The sequence below is a fragment of the Rhinoderma darwinii genome, chromosome 7, assembly GCF_050947455.1.
Source record: "Rhinoderma darwinii isolate aRhiDar2 chromosome 7, aRhiDar2.hap1, whole genome shotgun sequence".
NCBI classification, from domain to species: Eukaryota; Metazoa; Chordata; class Amphibia; order Anura; family Rhinodermatidae; genus Rhinoderma; species Rhinoderma darwinii.
In genome coordinates, this window is record NC_134693.1 from 56,941,429 (window position 1) to 56,964,812 (window position 23,384).

Below are 23,384 nucleotides of genomic sequence, written 5' to 3' on the forward strand. Positions count from 1 at the left end.
AAATTGCAGAACAGACTATTTTGACTCTGTTCCTGACCTTGATGCTGATCTTGACTTTGGCCTTTTTTCTGGATTACACTCCTGTCCCTTGGTTTTGCGGGAATCCGACTAGGAAAGTCCATACCTCCTTGTGAAGGTTAAGAGTGGAGATTACGAGCAGATTCCTTAAACTCTGCAGCCTATATTAGCCCGCGATCCAGAAGGAAAAGGTTCAGCACTCCTTGTGGAATATGAAAAAAATCTTCTTTATTGGTTAAAATAGATAGCCAGCGGAAAACTGAACAGCAAACAGTGGACAAGAAACATAGAACATACGTTCCCTCTGACGCGTTTCTAGATATCTGTGAGTAATGGCTCTTGAGAGCTAGAAACGCGTTAGAGGGAATGCATGTTTTATGTTTCTTGTCCACTATTTGCTGTTCAGTCTTCTGCTGGCTATCTATTTTAACCAATAAAGAAGATTTTTTCATATTCCACAAGGAGTGCTGAACCTTTTCCTTCAGGATTGTTGTTTCTACAGCGTGGAGATCGCTGTCTTCTCCGTGCACCTAGGAGGGTGCGCTGACATTTCCATATATTTCGTATATTAGCCTGCGCCAAGCCAATTGCAGCTCAAAGTATCTACAGTACTTCTTTGGTCTCAAAAGTAACAGGGTGTACCTGACACACCTGAACTCAATAATTAGGAGGGGTGTCCACATATTTGGCCATGTAGTGCACTTGATGGGCTAAGGTAAGAAAAGTAGTCAAGCATATTCAACCCTCAATTCTTCCTTTTTTCACTTTTTTTGTACTTCTCTTTTGGGTTGGAACAGCATTCTCTCGACACCGTCTTTGTGTAACTAGCAATAGTACTTTATTGTTGCTATAGAGTCAGTACTCCAGCACGACTATAGATAACAGATTCATTCCATTTCAAGGGGCCCGAAAGGCTGAAGATGAATATTTCTGCTTAGCCAAAGTAAGAAAACAGCCTCCATCTTTACACAAATCATTACTTCATTGTAACTTATTGTGTCTTTGGAAGTGCAGCAGAGACAAAAAAACAGAATATATATTTTTTTTAAAATGTCATAACATATCAGAACAGGAAATATCAAACAGGAAAAGAGATGATTACGTCTCCTAAAACTGTTTTGTCAGCTACACTGTTATGCTGGAAGCAGAATGATCTCTATGGAACATTTTATTCTCCTTAGCTCCGCTATTATAATAACATGCCAAGGAACATCTTCTACACGTGACAATAAAAAAGGTAAATGTTATTTATGGATAGTAACCAAATATTCTGTTGTCATTTTTTTTATTTATAGCGACAACACTTCATTGTTGTCAGTTCAACATCTTTCTTTCACAATGTCCTACAGCAAAAAAGGGAAACCAGCTTATCTGTCCAAGATCTCAAGTGCCTTTACTGAGTATAAGAGCAGGGAATTTTTTTTGTAACATGTTTTCCAGAATTTAAACAATTTACTGTATGGAGATTATAAAATATTTTTAAAACTCTGACAAATTAATGAATGTTATTAGGGAGATGGTGTTGCTGGTGAGAGTTTTTAATAATGTTTTTGTCAGTGAACACTTTCATACATCAGCAGCAGCTACACAAATCTCACTGATAATTTGGTACAATATAACAGTCAGGAGTCCTGGATGCTTAGCTCACAGAGTATAGGGCTATGTTCACATGGCTTTTGCATGAAGCAGAAAAATATGAGGCTGTTTTCAAGAGAAAATAGCCTCTGAAAAGCAGGAGTTTTTGGGGCAGATTTGCCAAACATTTTTGAAGTGTTTCTAAAGTGTTTTTGGCATTGTCCATGGGAAATTGTCAAAATCTGCCTAAAAACATCTCAAGAAGTGACATGCACTTCTTTTTTATGAGACGTAATTTTATGTTTTGTTTTTTAATACAGCGGCGTCAAATTTTCAAAAGTGTTTTCAAGGCATATTTGGAGTTTAATGCAAACGTTTTGCATGCAATAAAAAAATGTAAACTGTGCGGTAAAAAAATTTTCTTTTACAATAAGCGTCTATCGCCAATATATGCCTATGCTGTGGTATACATCGCAGTCTTCTGTCGGAAAGTAAAAACAAGATGTGAACAGAGCCTTACCAATACTGGATACATTGAATGCACTTCTCAGAGCAGAGCAGGACTACATCTGTACAGATTTACAGGGTTTATATATTGATGAGTAGTGTCAAGTGTCATGGTTAAGTAAAACTAAATCTGGGGTAAAGACTATGATTTACCCTAAGAATTGAATTATAATTCTTTGACTAGTATGCCAAAATAAGAGCTTTTTAGGGCAGTTGAACAAAAAAAACAATTATATATATATATATATATATATATATATATATATATACACTGTATATACAATTTTTTAATGTTTTTAAAAAATATATAACTAGGTTTTTTGTGAAAGTGCGTACATTACTTTTCGGCAAAAGGCTGCCACATGTTTCCTCTTCCTGATCAACCAAGCAATGGACTTATAGATGGTAAGAAAAGTGTCACTGCATAACTCCCTGCGATGAAAGCCTCGGTTAGGCACCCCATCATACATTCCATCAGTTTTGTTGGGTGTTTTTGGTATTCGTCATGCGACACATCTGGTATTTCTGGTATTCTCGTTGTTCTGTTTCAACGACGGAGCGGAATAACGGAACCCAGTATGCAAATGTGAACGAAGCCTAATCAGACCGATTTATTCTTCCAGGTGTACAGAGAAAAACAGGTGACAACCTCTTTAGGGTTTATACTGAATGGTGATTTTATAAATATTTTTTCAAATTAAATCCGGTGGATAGGTCATCAGTTGCCCGGTAGTGGACAACCTCTTTAACTGTGGTTATCACCCTGTTCCTGTGACACTATCTTTATTATCTCTGTGCATAGATATCACTGTTTATTATCTCTGTATTGTGATATCACTGTATTATCCCTGTACTGTGACATCCCTGTGTTTGTTATACCTATACTTTGGCATCTCCATACTTATTATCCTTGTACCCTTAAGGCCCTTTTACAACGGCCAATAATCGGACGAGGCAGCGAGCACCAATCAACGAGACATCGTTGATCGGTGCTCATTTGCTCCTGTCACATGGGGCTATGGATGGGGACGAGTGGTCGTTACTTCGATCGCTCGTCCCCATACATTATTATCATGTCGGCAGCGTGTCTCCCTGTTTACGCAGGGAGATGTGCTGCCGACAACGATAATATTTAACTTTTTTAAAACGATACGACAGGCAGATGATTCATCTGCTGATTTTTGCCCTGTTTACACAGCGCAATTATCGGCAACAAGCGTTCTATGAACGCTTGACTGCCCGATAATCACCCAGTGTAAAACCCCCTTTACATCACTGTATTTATTATCCAGCTTCTCTAAGCCCCAGCATTTAGCTAGCTAGACATTTTCCCTGCAGCTGCTCTTTAAGAGGAGCTGTCCATTCCGACTCATATAGAAGGTCCCAAGCAGGGTACCCCCTCTATGAGGTCATACAGAAAGGGATTATTTTGATGAGACAGCCCCTTCAAATTAATTTATAAATTAATATAAAGTACAAAATACATCCTTGGAAATTTTCTAACATCTTGACTGTATTTTCAAAACTATTAAATTAGAACTTTTAGGTTTAGATGTGTAAGAATACATAAGAAGTTATGGTATTGTATTAATCATAGGTACTTGTAAAGCACCAGTTCTGGGGAATGGACACCATGTGCCAAATAAAGTTTCCTATGAAGTTGGAGAGTGGCTGCAGTATCACTGTGATGACGGCTATATGACTACACAGAGGAACATTGTGGAGCAAGTACAATGCCTTTCTTCTGGATGGTCAACAGTTCCTCAGTGTTCTGGTACTGTGCATAAACCAGTTGATAAAGCTACTTTAGCATTGCGATGTAGCAATTTTCTTCACCTGGTCAAACTACTAGATCTCTAAAAATTGTTTTTCCTGTAGGTCTAGAAAAATAACTTTGCATTTACGCTGGCATGTGGCATCTGCACATGCATAATGTATTAGTAACCCAAGTCACACACAGGTTCTCCTAATGTGCAGAATATTTCTCTGCCTTTAAAGAGATAGCAGAAACACTGTAGCGCTCAGCTGATTCATCACTATAGTTTAGTGAACTATGGTCTCCTCCATGCATAGGCTTATATTCTTATCTAGAGGGTGAAAGGCAGATACATCGGAGGACAATATTAAGTTGTTAGGAACATATTTGCACATGGATAAAGAATAGTGGTGTTTATCAATAATTGGAATATATATGGACTAAATAAAAGTTGTTTCTAGTGTACACTGGTTAGCATTAGAATCCATGGTTTCTATCTATTTTCAAAATAGTCTTGTAGATGGTTTAGAGACCAGCGTATATTTTCAAGGCAAAACTATGTAGAACAAAATATAATAAAGCCAACAGGGCGTGAACTACTCTGAAGCTGCCTCACGCTGATTGGTCAGCATCAGAGGCAGGGAAGCTAGTTCCACTCTGTTGGCTAACTACAGCAAATTAGCCAATAGGGCGCCAACACAACAGTGGACCATATCTCTGGAATGGGGGAATCTAGGATAAAAAGAAAAACAGTGCTGGAATCAGGGAGACAACGCTATTCAGGTCAGTTCAAATTATATGTCCTAGTAACAGGTCCTCTTTAAAGCAAGTAGCAAGATTGGCAGGGGCCTTGCAAATTTATTTTGTCTTTTTAGGGGATTTTTTTTTATCTTTGATGTAAGCTGCGATTACCATGTGAGACATTCCTATAGAGTTTATAAAAATAATATAAAAAAAAATTAGGAAGCTAATCTTAAATGGACTCTTTATAGTAAAGGATGCTATTAGCATAGATTGGTATTACATTTTATTTACAAATTTAAATGCATTTTTTTCAGTGAGAGGCTTCAATATGAAATTTACAGATGCCTATTTTTTATTCTTTTAAGGAATCACCTGTTCTTTCCAACAAAAAACTGGTTCAAATAAACCACAATTGGTTTATTCCAATGGCCCAGTGGCAAAGTTTTCATGTAATGATGGGTTTATATTGAAAGGATCAGAAATCAGTCAGTGTTACTACTATGGATGGGATCCATCATTACCAACATGTGAAGGTAAATATCAAATATTTTTAAATTCTATCTTGCAGATAATAAATCACATGTCAACATGCTCCTTTACTCACTGGTTATATATTACGTTGCATGATGTGTCGAGATAAGAATAGTTCTTGTCCACCAGAAACTGTTTGTGGTTTAATAAGTAAATCTGACAATAGTTTATAGCTTTGATCATGTGAATAAAATATAAACGTGTGTTTATTAGCAGTCTGGGTCTGAAATGGTAGACTCGTACAACGTACAATCAGGAGAGAGATGTGGTCAAAAAGCCAGGGTTTGTACCTTTGAGGTCAAAGGTCATAGATCACAAGCGTTAAGAAGTCAAGAGGTGCAAGGCACAAGTAATGGCAGTTATGGGACCCTAGATGACCAGACTGGAACAGATAACTAAAGGGAGGCATGGGGAGTTAGGCACATAGTTTGAGACTTGGACAATAAAAGTCCTGAAACCCAAGTAGAGGCAAGGTCTAGTCATTTACAGAATACTTGTAGCTTATTTATTTAAGGTAGAAGAGAAGAGGATAGGTAAGTCCATATCCATAATATGTCTATCTATTCTATAGTAGCTGTGAGGACTTCATTCATCTGCCAAATTCAAAGAACAATGCATACCTTTTAAATGTGTACTATAAGAAAAGGCATTCTTTAGATTGCAAAAGGCATGGGCCAATTTACATTTTTTTATTTTGGAGGGGGGTTAGTGCCCATAACACTGCCCCCTCTGAGAAAAACAGGAGTTAAAAGGGTTTTCCAGCCAGGAAAAATTGATGGCCTATCCTCAGCTGATGGGTCGGGGTCTAACTCCCGGGACCTCCACCGATCAGCTGTTTTGAAGGGGGTACAGCGCTCACTGTGAATCTTCGACATGCATTTAGTGGCGATTCACAGGTATTGCAGCCTTTTCTCCCATTAAATCCAATGGGAAAAAAAATGCTGCAATAACTGTGAATCGCAGCTAAATGATCGCTGTATACGTTTCTGTGCAGTGAGCAACCGCTAGTGACAGCTACAGGCAGAAATGTAACATTCAGCTGGATGGTTGTGTAAAATGCATAAATATTGAATAAATATAGTTAAATTATAGGTACGTATTTCTACCATGGACCACCACTATTAACCCCTACACCATCCTAAACAATTTAGTAATAAACGGTATAATTATTATTATAATGTAATGTTAGGTGTTAACCACTAAACTACCTTAGACCTCCAAGGCTATTAAAATATTAATCAATAACCATCCTAGACCACTGTGGATAATATATTCCAGAAATAGTTCTTTCACCACCCTAGAACACAAGTGAAAAACTGTCACTAATTTTCCTGTCTTTGTTGTGGATACCTACGTACCTGGAAATCTTTGTCTAAGAACCCTGCATTTTCTCCCAAATGGAGTAAATAACCACTTGCCTACCGCTGAATGACTATATATGATGCAGATAACTGTGAGCCACTGTTTTTAAACGATGGCCATATTAACTTTCTGCGGCGCCAAGTGGTGCTGCAAATCCTGTTAGGCCCTGTTCACACAGAGTTTTTCTGCAGACAGAAAAATTTGCCTCAAAATTGCGTCTGGAATTTTGAGGCTGATTTTGACTTGCCTGCACGCTTTTTGCCGTGTTTTTCACATCGTTTATGGCAGCATTTTTTGCCCTCAGCCATTTAGCACCGCAGTCAAAAAACGCAGCAAGCAACGCTTTCTCTGTCTCCCATTGATGTCAATGGGAGGTCAGAGATGGAAACGCCTGACGAAATGGCATGTTGCTTCTTTTTCCCGTAACATCCATGGGACGTTTTTTGCCGCAGTTTTGCTGCGGAGTGTGAGCAGGGCCTTACAGCGCTCTTACTATACAGCAGTAGTCACAGAGAAGACACTGGTCTAACAGATTGCCTGTCAGTATAAAACTGACAGGCAATAATGCTTTGGTATACGCAGTATACCAAAGCATTATGAAAATGATCAGTAGATCGCATTGTAAAATCCACAAGTGGGACAAAATAAAAAAATTTGAGCTTAATAAAGTAAATAAATAAAGAAAACCAAACACTTTTTTTTCCATAAAAAGTAATTTTATTTTCTATAGGTGGTAAAAAAATAAATAATTAAAACATATATGGTATCATCGCAATCGTAACCACCTATATAATAAAGTTAACACATCATTTAAACTGCACAGTGAACGATGTAAAAAAGAACAAAACAAAAATCAATGGCAAGATTGCTTTTTTTTTCCAAAATAATAAAACTTAATCAATGATTTATGTCCACCCGATAACCGTTGTATTAAAAAAAATTAACCCGCAATAAAAATGCCCTCATACTCTACGTCGATGGAAAAATAAAATAGTTATGACTCTCTGAATGCGGCTATAAGTGGTTAAAAGACTGTGATCATGTGACTGAAACCCAAAATCTATTTTGAAATTTTAAGATAGGTATTATGTATTGGATCGGGCAAAGCACCACTGACCAATTGGTACGTAAGCCTGTTATGGGAATCCAACATCACAACTCATATTTATTGGACACTTCTGTGCATAATTATTATGGACTTCAGTATCAGGCAGTTATGATCACTGCTCATTCATTAAATGTCTTGTTACAGCTTTCGATGAAAGAGACAAGTGTCCTCCCTCTCCACAGCCCATGAATATACAGGTCATTAAGCTCAAAAGTGACTATTTTAATGGAGACAAAGTAGTGATGAAATGCAAACCTGGTTTTCAGCTAAATGGTGCTGAATCTATAATGTGTAAAAATGGACAATGGACATCACCACCTCAATGTATTCGTAAGTTGGGAAATATTCTAAATATTACACCAAGTATAAAGCCTTTGTTGGTTGAGCATTTCTGAGGTCAATACCTGTGAGATCCAGAAATAATTTACAAAATGTTCTATTAAATTGGCTAATCCTTTACTGAAATCCAATACACCACTGGCAATAGATATCTAGGTCAATATACTGTCATGAAATGTCACAGATTGTTACAGTTACCCTGAAGAGATGTTGTACAACAACCTCCCCCAGAAACCAGGGAGTTGTAGGGAAGATATATACAGGGTCTTATCTGTGCATATAGTGTATAGCCTTATCTAGGCCTTTAGCTGTACAAAAGAGTTGTCGTTAAATCTCCTGCTCGCTGCTGACTCTGTCCCAATCTACACAGCAAGGCTGAAAAGTGAGCTGCAGAAAACAGGAATTGTCAGCCTATTGTAGCTATGATAACGGTCAGTGTAAAAACTGAAATATTTCAAGATTTTTTTTATATGGATATTCAAATAATATAATATCATTTTAATTATTATTGGCTGATGACACATCCCATTAAGCCAATCATAGGTCAATATACAATGAGTAAGTAAGGCCAGTTGAGAAGTACTGGTTTAAAGTAATATAGTCTGCCTTGTAGAAATTCGCAGCAGTATATACAGTAATAGAAACATAGACTACTGCAGATTCATGTGACAAAATTAAGATTCATGTGACAAAATTAAAATAGAAAAATAAATATTTGTATTTTTGAATCAAGGTGAATGTGATGATCCTCCCTCTATATTGTTTGGGACACTGGATTCAGCGACAATAAAGCCTAAATATCATAGTGGAAGTGTTGTGAGATATAAGTGTAATACTGGTTTTGAAATAACTGGGCTACATGAAACCGTCTGCATCAATGGAAGCTGGTCTCTGCCTCCTGCTTGTGTTGGGGGTAAGTATTTTATGTTGAAAATGTATCATCTCCACAATAAGCCTTAAAATTCTTTCAAATTTGTAGGGCTGCTGTCCAGCACAGCTCCTTGAAGAATGCAAATTTAGAAGGAATAGATGTTGGCTGATATATAATAAAAGACAAACTGTAAGACTAAAACATATCAGGCACAATTGCACAAAACACATTCCATAAGATACATTTGCTTTGCAAATACCGACAACATGCATTGAATTTTGTGAGCACATTATACAGTTTTTGTAGCAGTTTTTTAGCCAAACAAAGGAGAAAATGTATAAAGATTTCCTTAATAATTTTCTTACCATTTGGATCCACTCTTGACGTTGGGTAATAAAATTGCATTATAACTGATATAAAAAAATGTATATGTGGATCCAGCCTCAGTCACTACATTTGGCCACTGATTGATGCAACTGCAACTGTCGCTAGATGTGTTTCCTGCAAGAGCGTGTCAATCATAGATGGTTTGTTGTGAAGCATTAGATGTAAGTGGATATAGAGGTACACATCTTTTATTAATTTGATGTTATTCCTATATTATATTATATAGAGAAAAATGTTATTGCCTCCAAATGTTTTATAGCCATCTAACAGTCTGTTCTTGGCTTTGGGTTCTTGTCCTTGACGTAAAAGATTTTAGTTTAGAAATATTCTTAACCCCTTGACGCATTATCATGTGTATATACACATACACACACACACACACACACACACACACAAACACACACACACACACACACACACACACACGCACACACGTGATAAGCGTCATAGGGAAGTATGGAGCGCGCTCATGGGCTTCTGACGCTCCATATGCTGCGGGTGTCAGATGACATCCGGAACTAACAGCCAGGAATAGCAATCGCGCTGTTCCTAGCCGTTTAACCCCATTAAATGCTGCGGTCAATCGCGACCACAGCATCTGAAGCGTTGAAAAGAAGGGGCGGCCATTAATTAATACACCCTTTATGGCCGCACGATTTTGAAAATTACAACAACTTACCTCCTATTCATTCTCTATGGCAGCGCCGTAAAAAGCCGAACACTGCACTCGGCTATCTCCGACGCTCCCATAGAGAATGAATGGAGCGGCAGTGCACATGAGCATGTAACCGGAATACCCCTTAACGAGGTATTTGACAGCCGCTCCTACAGCGTTGTTGGCCGCATTGCGACCGTGTCAGGGCCGCTCCGTGTGGCTGTATCCTGAAAGTAATAAAATATAAAAAAAACTATATAAATTTGGTATCACCGTAATCTTCTGAGCCATAGAATAAAATTAAGTTGCCGTTTTTACCGCACGGTGAAAGCGGTAAAACAAAAAAAACAATGTAGGAATTGCAGCTTTTTCCAATTTCAGGCCGCAAATAATTTTTTTGCAGTTTCGCAAAACATTATCTGGTGCTTTAAATGCTACAAACGACAACTCCTCCCGCAAACAATAAGCCCTCACACCACTCTATTGATGGAAAAATAGAGTTAATAAAGTTTTGGCTCTTGGAACGCGGGGAGTTCAAAACAAAAACGAAAAAGTTCCTTAAGGGGTTAAAGGGGTTTATGAAATTAAAATAAACACGAATGCTTTTGTCTAGGAACAGCATCACTCTTGGCAGTGGAATTTATCGAGTATATTGCAGTATATTGCAGGATAATTTGATACTTCTAAAATGAACACAAAATTCATTATATTTCCAGATGGCTGCGTATTATCAAAAGAGGCAATGTTGCACAACAGTATTAGAGTGGAAAATGCCCCCTTTAAAATTTCAGAAGGGGATAGTGTGGAATTTCAGTGCATTGGAGATATGGTTCCAAGTCAGTCACTTTCTACATGTAAAGATGGAAAAATACATTACCCCCAATGCATTAACCCAGGTAAATATTCAACAATAGCCAAATCTCTGTCTGAAGCATTCTTAAATTCTTTAAAGGGGCTATGTGGGGACCGAAAATTATCAGCAGTGTACTCACTGCAGTATGTGACTACGCTCGCTAATATACATTCCGGTCCCCCATCGCGCTGATTATGATATTTATATAGAGTACAGCGGGGCCGGTCACATAACGAAGAGTCGCGTCGTCATGAAGTTAGGCTGTGCCACTAGATTTCCGGTCCCCTGGAGGCGCTGTAAAAAATCGAATAATCAGCTCGACGGGGGACCGGAATGTATATTAGCAATGTACTCACATACTCCAGTGCTAATAATTTTTGGGCCCCACATAACGACCTTTAACTAAATGTGTTCCCTAACAGCTGCTGGAAGACTAACCCATAGAAGTCACCTTTCTGAAAATATGTTTTTCCTTGTGTTGCATTTCAGTATTCCTCCAATTTTAATTTCAAAGCTTGATTATATGGATAACGGTAGCAACTGAGATCCATGAGTTCTACATGTCTATTTCTGCTTCATGTTTTTAGATTCTGATTCATGCCAACTGGCATTAGATAAAATTGCACAGAATAATTTAGTGCTGCCAAAGAGTGCATCCATGGGTAAAGTCTATCGCAATGGTGAAAGAATTCCTGCTCGATGTAAAACCAATTATTTTCGTGCATCCCCAACTTTGACAGTGGAATGTTTGAATGGAAAAATGATCTATGCGAAATGCACTCAGGAGAGTAAGTACATTGTTGTTTACTATGTCTAGTCAAATCTGTATAATGCAGACATGCATGTGTAGTAGAGTGTTAACATAAATTATATGTACACCTTAGGCTTTTATACCCTTGACCACCACAGATAATACCATTAACTTCACCATCCGAAAAAAACACAAATATTAAGTGTTTCCCTCTAACCCACCCTAGACCACTAGTAATATAGGTCTAAACCCATAACCAGACTAGAGCTCCACAGATATTACTTATTAACCCTTTACCACCGTAGACCACCTGAGATAATAGATATGAACCCTAGACCACTGGAGATATTACCAACAATATTATAACTAACCCCTTAAAGGGAATGTATCACCTTTTTTTTTCCTAATTAAAATAAGATAGTCCAACATCATTCTTTTTTCTAATCTTTTATTATGTTTCGATTGTAGATTTTTTTTATTCTGTTTTCTTTATATGAATATGGGAGCAGCCATCTTGCCTGAAGTGCTTTTAAAAGCAGTTAGGCATCGTTCCCATCTGCGTCAGGCCTCCGTTCAGGCGTTCCATCCGAGCTTTCTGTCAGGGGAACCCATGAACGGAACCCTGACTGAAACAAACGGAAATCATAGGTTTCCGTTTGCATCACCTTTGACTTCAATGGTGATGGATTCGGTGCAAATGGTTTCCATTTGTCTCCATTGTGCAAGGGTTCCGTCGTTTTGATGGAAGCAATCCCGTAGTCGACTACGGTATTGCTTCCATCAAAACGACGGAACCCTTGCACGACAGAGACAAACGTAAACCATTTGCACTGGATCCGTCACCATTGAAATCTGGTTTCTGTTTGTTTCATTCAGGGTTCCGTTCCTGGGTTCCCCTGACAGAAAGCTCAGATGGAACGCCTGAATGGAGCCCTAAAGCAGACGTGAGCGACGCCTAAGGGCTCATTCAGACGAGCGTAAAACTCGTCGGTGCGCTGTGCGTGGAATCACTCACAGCCCACAGACCCATTGATTTCAATGGGGCTGTTCACACATGCGTGAGTTTTCACGCAGCGAGAATCCGTTGCATGAAACTCACTGCATGTCCTATATTGGTGTGTTTTCACGCACCTACACGCTTATTTAAGTCAATGGGTGCGTGAAAACCACGCACAGCACACGGATGCACATCTGTGTGCTGTGCATTATTTGAGCATCAAATCCATTGGAAAAAAAAAAAGAAGAGCTTTGCGAGTGCGGGAAAAACACATGCCACTTGCAAAGCACACTGATGCATAACGCATAAAACACAGATCAGATTTACGCGCGTTTTTTTATCTGTCACACTCGTGTGAATGTAGCCTTAGAAATATACTTTACAACAGCCACATGGACCATATGAACCTGTGAACAGAAGGCGACCCATTGACTGCTATGGGAAAGTGTTCTAGGCATGCTCAGTGAGCTGTGCAGAAGTCACTGTGCAGGAAGTGATAGGAGGGGATCTGTGTCCATCACCTATTGTTAATGGTGGATCTTGTGTTATCTATGTATAATTGTCACCTTTTATTGTAATCCTGCCTCTGATGATAAAGTGATGACTGCTGAGAAGTGATCACTACGGGTGAAAAGGCTCAGTGGCCAGAGGGAAAACTGCAATACTTTAGGATTATTTTTTTAATATTGATAATAGCATAGAACAATTTTGAAAAAATCCCCAAAAATTCTTAAAAAATACCTTTAACATGAAAACTTGATTTAAACAAGAGGTCATTTTCTGAAGACACATACCCTTTAACCACCCTATATACACGAGTATAATGGGGTTAATTTTGTCATCTCCACTGTAAACAGTATCAAACTTAAAAATGACTCTATAAAAGACTTGGCAGATAGTATATTTGCTTGGGGTGGGGGGGGGGGGGGTGGGGCACATCTTTTGAATTGCCTTTAAGTGCAGGGAGAATTCTGAGTATCTCAAATGCTGCCACTTTATTGGAGCTCACCAATAAACTGCTAAATACTCTACTCCAAAAGGACAAGGGTGGACCCCCTCATGAATATTTATCAGTGGCCCTTTTGTTTAGATACAGAGATTCAGGACAGATGCAATGTAAGTTACTGGAAGAAAATCACATAGTCACATAGAGCAGAATATATATATCACATAATTCTATAATGATTGATCAAAAGACGGAGAAAACTGCATTTTGGTGACAGAAATTCTTTAATAGCCATCCCAGAATCAAAATGTATCTTTATAATGCTCATATGTGTTGTAGAACCTTGCCGGATAAACCAAGAAAGATTAGATGAAAACTTTTTGGAACTTCCAAACTTTGATTATAAAGTATATTTTGAGAATGAAGAGATCATTCATTTTAAGTGCAAAGCAGGATACTCAGGAACTGATACAACTGGACTATGTATTAAAGAAGACATTTTCTACCCTGTTTGCCAAGAAATATGTAAGTAGATATAAAAACTTTAAATTGTGTTAAAGGTACACTAAACCTAGAAATGAATGATAAAAGTAAACAGGAGATATATTTCCCCCCCCAACCTTTGTCTGTGTGCAAGATTTTCTGCATGTGTCTGAAATAAACAGTCTTGTAGACATCCTGTAGAAAAGACATGGACTAGTCTCCTGCTGATCTGCTCCACCGCCGTCTGGAGAACGGCAGTGGAGGTGGGCCTTCACCATGGGGCAGGACTTAACCATCTTTCGCTTTACTACAGATGCTTAGTGGAGGAGGCTCCTTCTCCAGCCAGTTGTCTTACAGCAAGGCACAGGTCAGTGAGGAGCAGGGGGGACATGGCTGAGTTCCTGGGACACATAGAGAAGATTTCTTATATATTTCTCAGTATTAATTGTAACATAAGACAAATTGGGTGAAATGAACGAGATGAAAAAAGGAAGTGCAGGGATATATTTTATTTTTTTGTGTATTATTTATGTTTAGTGTTCATTTAATTCAGAAAAATCTAATTATTGACTTCAGCTTGCAGAACCCGGAATCTACACTTCCCTAGTAAAAGACACCACTTCCTGTTGCTGCAATGAAAAGTGGGAAGGCAGATGCTGTTGAATGACATCACTAGCCTATACCAGCCAACTCTAGATGCTTAGGTGTGAGCACAGTTACATAGTTACATAGTTAGTACGGCTGAAAAAATACACATGTCCATCAAGTTCAACCAAGGGACGGGAAAGGGAAGGAAAAATTTCTATACATAGGAGCTAATACTTTTTTGTTCTAGGAAATTATCTAACCCTTTTTTAAAGCCATCTACTGTCCCTGCTGTGACCAGCTCCTGCGGTAGGCTATTCCATAGATTCACAGTTCTCACAGTAAAGAAGGCTTGTCGCCTCTGCAGGTTGAACCTTTTTTTCTCCAGACGGAGGGAGTGCCCCCTTGTTTTTTGAGGGGGTTTTACAAGGAACAGGAATTCACCATATTTTTTGTATGTGCCGTTAATATATTTATATAAGTTAATCATGTCCCCCCTTAGTCGTCTTTTTTCAAGACTAAATAGGTTTAATTCTTTTAATCTTTCCTCATAACTTAAATTCTCCATGCCCCTAATTAGCTTCGTTGCTCTTCTTTGTATTTTTTCCAACTCCAGGGCATCCTTTCTATGAACTGGAGCCCAGAACTGAACTGCATATTCTAGATGAGGCCTCACTAATGCTTTGTAAAGTGGCAATATTACATCCCTGTCCCGTGAGTCCATGCCTCTTTTAATACACGACAATATCCTGCTGGCCTTTGAAGCAGCTGATTGACACTGCATGCTGTTATTTAGTTTATGGTTTACAAGTACACCCAGATCCTTCTCAACAAGTGAATCCGCCAGTGTAGCTCCCCCTAGGACATATGATGCATGCAGGTTGTTGGTACCCAGATGCATAACTTTACATTTATCTACCTTAAACTTCATCTGCCAAGTGGAAGCCCAAACACTTAGTTTGTTTAAATCCGCTTGCAATTCATGAACATCTTCCATAGACTGAACTATATTACATAGCTTGGTGTCATCTGCAAAAATAGAAATAGAGCTATTAATCCCATCCTCTATATCATTAATAAATAAGTCGAATAATAGTGGTCCCAGCCAGGGGCGTAGCTAAAGGCTCATGGGCCCTGATGCAAAAATTCTTACTGGCCCCCCCCCCCCCGCAAACTTCTCATGGCCGACGGTCCGCAGCTTTAAGCTGCATCGCTGGGCCTCCTAAGTGACCCAACAATGCAGCACTAGCAGCCGCGGCGTCACTAAGGCTGGGTTCACACACCCTATTTACGGACGTAATTCGGGTGTTTTAGCATTGAATTACGTCCGAAAATTCGGCTCAAAAGCGTTGGCAAACATTTGCCCATTCATTTGAATGGGTCTTACGATGTTCTGTGCCGACGGTCATTTTTTTTACGCGCCGCTGTCAAAAGGCGGCGCGTAAAAAAGACGCCGGCATCAAAGAAGTGCCTGTCACTTCTTCAGACGTAAATGGAGCCGTTTTCCATGGACTCCATGGAAAAACAGCTCCAATTACGTCCGTAATGGACGCAGCAAAAGACGCCTGCACATGCCATTACGGCTGAAATTATGGTGCTGTTTTCTCCTGAAAACAGCACCGTAATTTCAGCCGTAACAGACGCTGCCGTGTGAACATACCTTCAGGGCTTAAAATGTCAGGGGAAATAGCCCCAATACATATGTGTCCGCCCAAAAAAAAATGTGTGTATAGGAGACAGCATAGCATATCTATAGCAATACGACCCTATACACTATGGATAGGATTAGATACAGTGGCTCAGCAGACAGTATCACACATGATAGGATTAGATACAGTGGCTCAGAAGGCAGTATCACACATGATAGGATTAGATACAGTGGCCCAGCAGACAATATCACACATGATAGGATTAGATACAGTGGCTCAGCAGACAGTACCACACATGATAGGATTAGATACAGTGGCTCAGCAGACAGTACCACACATGATAGGATTAGATACAGTGGCTCAGCAGACAGTATCACACATGATCGGATTAGATATAGGGCCCAGCAGACAGTATCACACAAGATACGATTAGATACAGGGCCCAGCAGACAGTATCACACATGATTGGATTAGATACACAGCTCAGCAGACAGTATCACACATGATTGGATTAGATACAGGGCCCAGCTCGCTGACATTGCGGCTCCAGCGCTGGACCCAGGATAGGTAAGAATAATAATTTTGCTTCTTTATGTGTTACTGATTATTTTTGTGTGTTTGTGTTTTTTTTACAGGTTCGGTTGTTGGACTTCGGATTCGAGGACTTCAATGACGGCGTTTTTTTTATTCTCAATAAAATGGTTAATGAGGGTTGTGTTTTTTTATTTCAATAAAATATTTTTTCTATGTGCTTGTATCTTTTTAAACTTTATTATCACCGCCTTAGTAATGGCCGCTGGCTGATTGACAACCTCCATTACTAAGGCGGGGCTTAATGTTAGCAGGTGCAGAGGCCAACACTAACCCCCATTATTACCCCGATACCTACCGCCACCAGGAGTACTGGGAAGAGCCGGGTACGAACCAGTACCCGTCCATCTGTAGTGACGGTCAGGCACCGGGGTGGCCGCAGGCTGGTAGTATTAGGCTGGGGAAGGCCAAAAACAGGGGCCCTTCCCACCCTTGTAATGCTGCCTGCTGCTTCTGTGTTGTATCTGGCTGGTTATGAAAATTGGGGGGGTACCCCACATCGTTCTTTCCAATTTTTTATTTTTTTTAAATGACGTGGGGTCCCCCCCATTTTTCATAACTAGCCAGATACAATAAAGCAGCAGCAGCCTAGTATTACCAAGATGGGAAAGGCCACTGTATCTGGCCTTTCCCCTCCTGATAATACCAGCCTGCGGCCACCCCAGTGGCCGACCATCACTACAGATGGTCAGGTACTGGATCGTACTCGGCTCTTCCCAGCACCCTTGGTGGCGGAGGGTACCGGGGTAATAAAGGGGGTTAGTGTTAGACTCTGCACCGGCTAACACTAAGCCCCGCCTTAGCAATGGATGCTGTCAATCAGCCGGCGGCCATTACTAAGGCGGTAGTAATATAGTTTAAAAAAAAACACAAAGACATAGAAAAAATATTTTATTGAAATAAAAAAAAAAAAACACAACCCTCATTAACCATTTTATTGATAATAAAAAAAAAAGCTGTCATCGAAGTAGTCCTGGAATCCGACGTAGTCCAACGACCGAACCTGTAAGAAAACACACAAAAAATTATTAGTAACATCTGTGTTAGGCTTAGATACAGGGCCCATGTGTGATACTGTCTGTGGGACCCTATATCTAAGCCTACCACAACGTAGGATTAGATACAGGATCCAGCAGACAGTAATCTTATACAGTATAAGATTACTGTGTGCTGGGGCCCTGTATCTAAACCTACAGTGTGGTAGGCTTAGGCTGGGTTCACACGTGGCGGAATTTCACTTAAATTCCGCTGCGGACACTCCGCAGCGTTAATCCGCAGCGGAGCCGTTTGTCCATTGACTTACACTTTAATTTAGCAGTGTTCGTTTAGATGAGGCGTAAAATTCCGCTGCGGAGCATAGGCTGCGGAGCAGAATTTGGTGTCCGCAGCATGCTCTGTCTGTTGCGGAGCAGTGGCGGACTCATGGCGGAATTTCTCCATTGACTTCAATGGAGATTCTAATTTCCGCAATGAAGTCCGCAGCTGTCATGCACATGTTATGTGTGCTGCGGATCCGTCTTGCTTTTTTAACTTGACATTTCTTCATTCTGGCTGGACCTATGTATTTCTAGGTCTACAGCCAGACTGAGGAAGTCAATGGGGCTCCCGTAATGACGGGAGCGTTGCTAGGAGACGTCAGTAAATAGTCACTGTCCAGGGTGCTGAAAGAGTTAAGCGATCGGCAGTAACTGTTTCTGCACCCGGGACAGTGACTACCGATCCCAATATACATCTATCTGTAAAAAAAAATGAAGTTCATACTTACCGAGAACTCCCTGCTTCTGTCTCCAGTCCGGCCTCCCAGGATGACGTTTCAGTCTAAGTGACGGCTGCAGCCAATCACAGGCTAATAACAGGCTGCAGCGGTCACATGGACTGCCGCGTCATCCAGGGAGGTCGGGCTGGATGCCGAAGGAGGGACGCGTCACCAAGACAACGGGCGGTAAGTATGAAATTCTTTGACTTTCGCAAGGGAAAGTGCTGTCCCTTCTCTCTATCCTGCACTGATAGGGAGAAGGGAAGTACTTTTACCGCAGTCCGCAGCAGCTAGTCCGCATCAATTTACTGCACATTTTGTGCAGATCCGCAGCAGAATCTGCAACGCAGATTCTGTGCGGCATTGATGCGGACAGTTGCGGAGGAAATCCGCCACGTGTGGTCATGCCCTAAGATACAGGGTCCCACAGACAGTATCACACATGGGCCCTGTATCTAAGCCTACCATGTGATTGGCTTAGATACAGGGCCCAGCAGACAGGATCACGCATGGGCCATGTATCTAAGCCTACCATGTGATTGGCTTAGATACAGGGCCCAGCAGACAGGATCACACAATCTGTGATCCTGTCTCATGGGCCCCCTAAGCCTGCTACATCGTAGGCTGAGGGGTTGTACAGTCCCTAAACATTGATGGCCTATCCTCAGGATAGGCCATCAATAGCTGATGTGTCTCTCGGGACCCGCAAATCAGCTGTTTTGAAGGGGCCGCAGCACTCGTACGAGAGCTGCTTCTCCTTCATTTCACTACTTGCTCACACTGTGAATCGCCGACACGGATTCACAGTGTGACCGGAATGAAGTGACAGGAATGAAGGGGAGCAGCTCTCGTACGAGTGCTGCGGCCCCTTCAAAACAGCTGATTGGCGGGTCCCTGGAGTCGGACCCCGCCAGTCAGGGCTAACCTTACCTTCCTCTTCGGCCGCGGCCGGAGTTCTGTCGTCTCGATGCTGTGCGCGGCGCATAGCGCTGTGACGTCATGCGCTGCGCACAGCGCTTGACGTCAGGACCTCCGCTGCCATCCGGAACCAGGAAGGTAAGTAAAGTATGTTACTATAGTAACAGGGGCCCGCGGCCGAGTTACTATAGTAACTTTTTATTGATGTGGTGCGGGGGGCCGTGGGCCCACCTGGCTTCGGGGCCCGGTCACAATTGCGACCGATGTGACCCCTATAGCTACGCCAGTGGTCCCAGCACTGAACCCTGGGGTACACCACTTATTACTGGGGACCATTCAGAGTAGGAATAATTGACCACAACTCTCTGGATACGGTCCTTGAGCCAATTCTCAATCCAATTACAAACTATATTTTCTAAACCTATAGTCCTTAATTTACCCATTAGGCGTCTATGGGGGACAGTGTCAAATGCCTTTGCAAAGTCCAAAAACACTAAATCCACAGCGGCCCTTCTGTCTAGGCTTCTGCTTTCCTCTTCATAAAAACAGATTAGGTTAGTTTGACAACTTCTGTCCTTAGTAAAATCGTGCTGGCTGTCACTTATAATACTATTTTTTGTCACATAATCCTGTATATAGTCCCTCAATAGCCCCTCAAACATTTTCCCCACGATGGATGTTAAGCTTACTGGTCTATAATTACCCGGGGAAGACCTAGAGCCCTTTTTGAAAATAGGCACCACATTTGCGCTGCGCCAGTCCCTTGACACTATACCAGTCACTAGAGATTCTCTGAATATTATGAACAGGGGGACAGAAATAACTGAACTAAGCTGTTTAAGAATTCTAGGGTGTAACCCATCTGGTCCCGGGGCCTTGTGCACATTTATTTTATTTAATTTAGCTTGGACCATATCTACATTCATCCAATTCAGTATATCAACTGATATATTAACAGCACTGGCACCGGCTACATCAGCTGCTCTTTCTTCAGTTGTATATACAGAGCTAAAGAACCCATTTAGTGTCAGGGGATGTTTTAAAACTCCAGTTTCTGCCCATGTCCCATATCTTCCAACCGTCCTGGATTCAGCAGGACAGTACCGGATTCCGGGCAGTATTCCGCTCTGTACCAGGCGGCCGGTGGTATGTCTCGGTGTCAACTGTATCTGCATACACAGGAGGCAAATACAGTTGAATTCAATGCTAAAGCAAGGAACCGTCAGCTCCCTGCTTGAGCATTCATTGTGTGAAGCAGCCGTGAGCTGCTCGGCACAGACAGGTGCAATGCAGTGACGTCATCGCGCCTATCTGTGCAGAGCCACTCAAAGTACAGAGCGGAGGAGCAGAGGGAATCTCCTCCACTCGTCGAGGACTCCCCGGGAACAGCGCTTCTTTAAGTGCTGAGTCTGGAGAAGCAATTGACATCACTGTCCATATAGTTTCAACTATGGAGTCCCCGGCCAGAGCAACACAAGCTCTCTAGCCAGGGACCCCTGTCTTGGGAAAGCCCTTGACGTCACTATCCTATATGGACTGTGACATCAGTGGCTCCTCCCGGAGGAGAATACCCAGCCAGAGATTTGCCGACACTCTGGCCGAGGATTCTGGCATCTTAAAACCCCTAACATCACTGTCCATATATGGACAGTGACGTCAGTGGCTCCTCTTGGAGAGGATTCCCCGTCCGGAACGTTGTTGACGCTCTGGCTGGGGTTTCCTGCATCTCAAAGCCCCTAACATCACGTCAGGTGCTCCTCCTGGAGAGTAATCACCAGCCAGAGTGTTGCCGACGCTCTGGCCAGGGATTCCGTTCCTGGAAGAGCACCTGGCAACACTATGAATATATGGACAGTGAAGTCAGGGGCTCCTCCTGTAGCGGAATCCCCGCCAGAGTGTTGCCAATGCTCTAGCCGGAGATTCCTCTTTGGAAAGCCCTTGACATCACTGTCTATATATGGAGTGGAATCCCCAGCCAGAGCAAAGCTGACCGGGTCTGTGTGGGCAGGGATTGGTGCTTTATGATATATATCACATTGTCATTACTTTTAATCACCCTTGGTTGACAGGTAAAGAAAAAAAAAGAGGCAATTTGAAATCTCAAAACCACCTACTCAGCCACAATACATGATGTGCTTCCACCACATTTGTTCTCTTTGCAGAGGCAATTACATCCCATCTGACATTCTGGCTGACGACTGTAGAGACGTAACTTGAATTTTCTGGGCCCCAACACAAAATCTATGATGGGGCCACCACCTACCATGTGCTTTATAATACTTCTTATGTGGCAGTAGGACCTTTGTGTACCCTCAGGCACCAGGGCCTGGTGTGACTGTTACCTATGTACCCCCTACAACTACACCTTTGGGTTCATCTGCCCATGATATTGATTTTGCTATGTTTTACTGTCTCAGATCAACATTACTACCTTTTACTACCAACCTTGTGGAAGACAGTAAGGAATACTGATCTAGTAATGCAGCACAATAGGTTTTTTATACTTTCTTCACCCACTGTGTTTTTTTCTAAGTCAAGCACCTCTAGTGGTTTGCAACCTCAATCTTGTGAGATATTTCTGCAGGTCTGTTTTCCAACTTCTGTAAATGAGAGTTACTATGCCTCAAACTGGCAGAAGAGCATCTCAAGGATTTTGGGATTCATTAAAAAAAGAGTAGTAGTGTCTTAGCTAGAAAAATCCTTCAGGAGAAAATTTGAGGACATAAAACACGTTAACTTTATTGACAGGGTAGACAGATTGGAAAAATGACAGGACGCCCTGCTGATGGAGTCAGTATTTGAGCCTTGAGCAAATGGGGTACCATAGCCTTATTAAGTACATTATATTAGGAAAAAGCTCCAAATCATAATGTTTCAGTCTTCTTAAAATATTAAAGCTTTTGTTTTCTCTAAAAATATTCTACTCTACAGAATCAACAAAACTGAAAGAATGCCCTCTTTGAAGATGAATGTTTCCTGATCAAAATATAATATTCATCCATTTAGTAGTAATAAGTTTATATTAAGAATACTTCCAGTTTTATCAATTTCAAGAACTGAAGAAAAGCGGAAGAAGTCTATTCTGTAACATTTGCTTGCTTGCTTTTAATTTGATATAACATTATATACAGTACTACTTTAGTGTTGATTGTGGAATAAAACCATGTAAAAGAAATACATGTGGTTCTATAATAATTCCAATGACCTCCAATTTAGAAAATGAAATTCCATTTAAACCTGCTGTGAATAGATTAATTTAACTTGTAAACTGTAAGAAAACTGTCGCTCACTATTAATCCATTTCTTTTTGTATAAGTGATTGTACTAGGTTACACTGATTCGTTTATTACTGTATTTTAAACAGGTTGTTACCTCTGTTTCTTTGATACAGAGATTCATTCAATGTATACACCAATTTGTCAAATACATACATTTTCTGCAGTGCGAGGCTGCCACTAAGGGTATGTTCACACGCTGAGAGGCAGTTACGTGTGAAAAGACAGACTGTTAACAGCTGCCTCGTTTCACACGTAAAAGCTCCTCCTCGTAATTTACGAGGCGTCTGAGACGCTCGTAAACCTTGAGCCGTGCTTCATTGATTTCAATGAAGAACGGCTCAAATTACGTGGCAAAGAAGTGCCCTGCACTTCTTTGCCGAGGCAGTATATTTACGCGTCGTCGTTTGACAGCTGTCAAACGACGACGCGTAAATTACAGGTCGTCTGCACAGTACGTCGGCAAACCCATTCAAATGAATGGGCAGATGTTTGCCGACGTATTGCAGCCCTATTTTCAGACGTAAAACGAGGCATTATATGCCTCGTATACGTCTGAAATTTGGCCGTGTGAACATACCCTAAGGGTATGTTCACACGGCGGGGGTCCGTAACGGCTGAAATTACGGGGATGTTTCAGCCTGAAAACATCCCCGTAATTTCAGCCGTACCGGCATGTGCAGGCGCTTGAACGCCGCGTCAATTACGGCCGTAATTAGCGCTGCTA

General features: G+C 41.1%; 1 protein-coding gene across 1 annotated transcript; it reads left to right on the plus strand.

Moving 5' to 3' along the window:
* The first annotated feature begins 1,150 nt into the window (after nucleotides 1-1,150).
* Nucleotides 1,151-22,531, plus strand: LOC142657199 (coagulation factor XIII B chain-like). Its single transcript, XM_075832250.1, has 9 exons — nucleotides 1,151-1,255; nucleotides 3,698-3,874; nucleotides 4,966-5,133; nucleotides 7,746-7,931; nucleotides 8,674-8,853; nucleotides 10,570-10,749; nucleotides 11,294-11,494; nucleotides 13,740-13,925; nucleotides 22,314-22,531. Coding segments are annotated over exons 1-9 (1,368 nt in total). The 5' UTR covers nucleotides 1,151-1,167; the 3' UTR covers nucleotides 22,316-22,531.
* Nucleotides 22,532-23,384: the final 853 nt, after the last annotated feature.

Coding starts and splice junctions, on each gene's coding strand:
- LOC142657199 (XM_075832250.1), top strand. CDS start 1,168: ATGATCTCTATGGAACATTTTATTCTCCTTAGCTCCGCTATTATAATA. Junction 5,134..7,745: donor ATCATTACCAACATGTGAAG/GTAAATATCAAA, acceptor GTCTTGTTACAG/CTTTCGATGAAAGAGACAAG. Junction 11,495..13,739: donor TGCGAAATGCACTCAGGAGA/GTAAGTACATTG, acceptor TATGTGTTGTAG/AACCTTGCCGGATAAACCAA.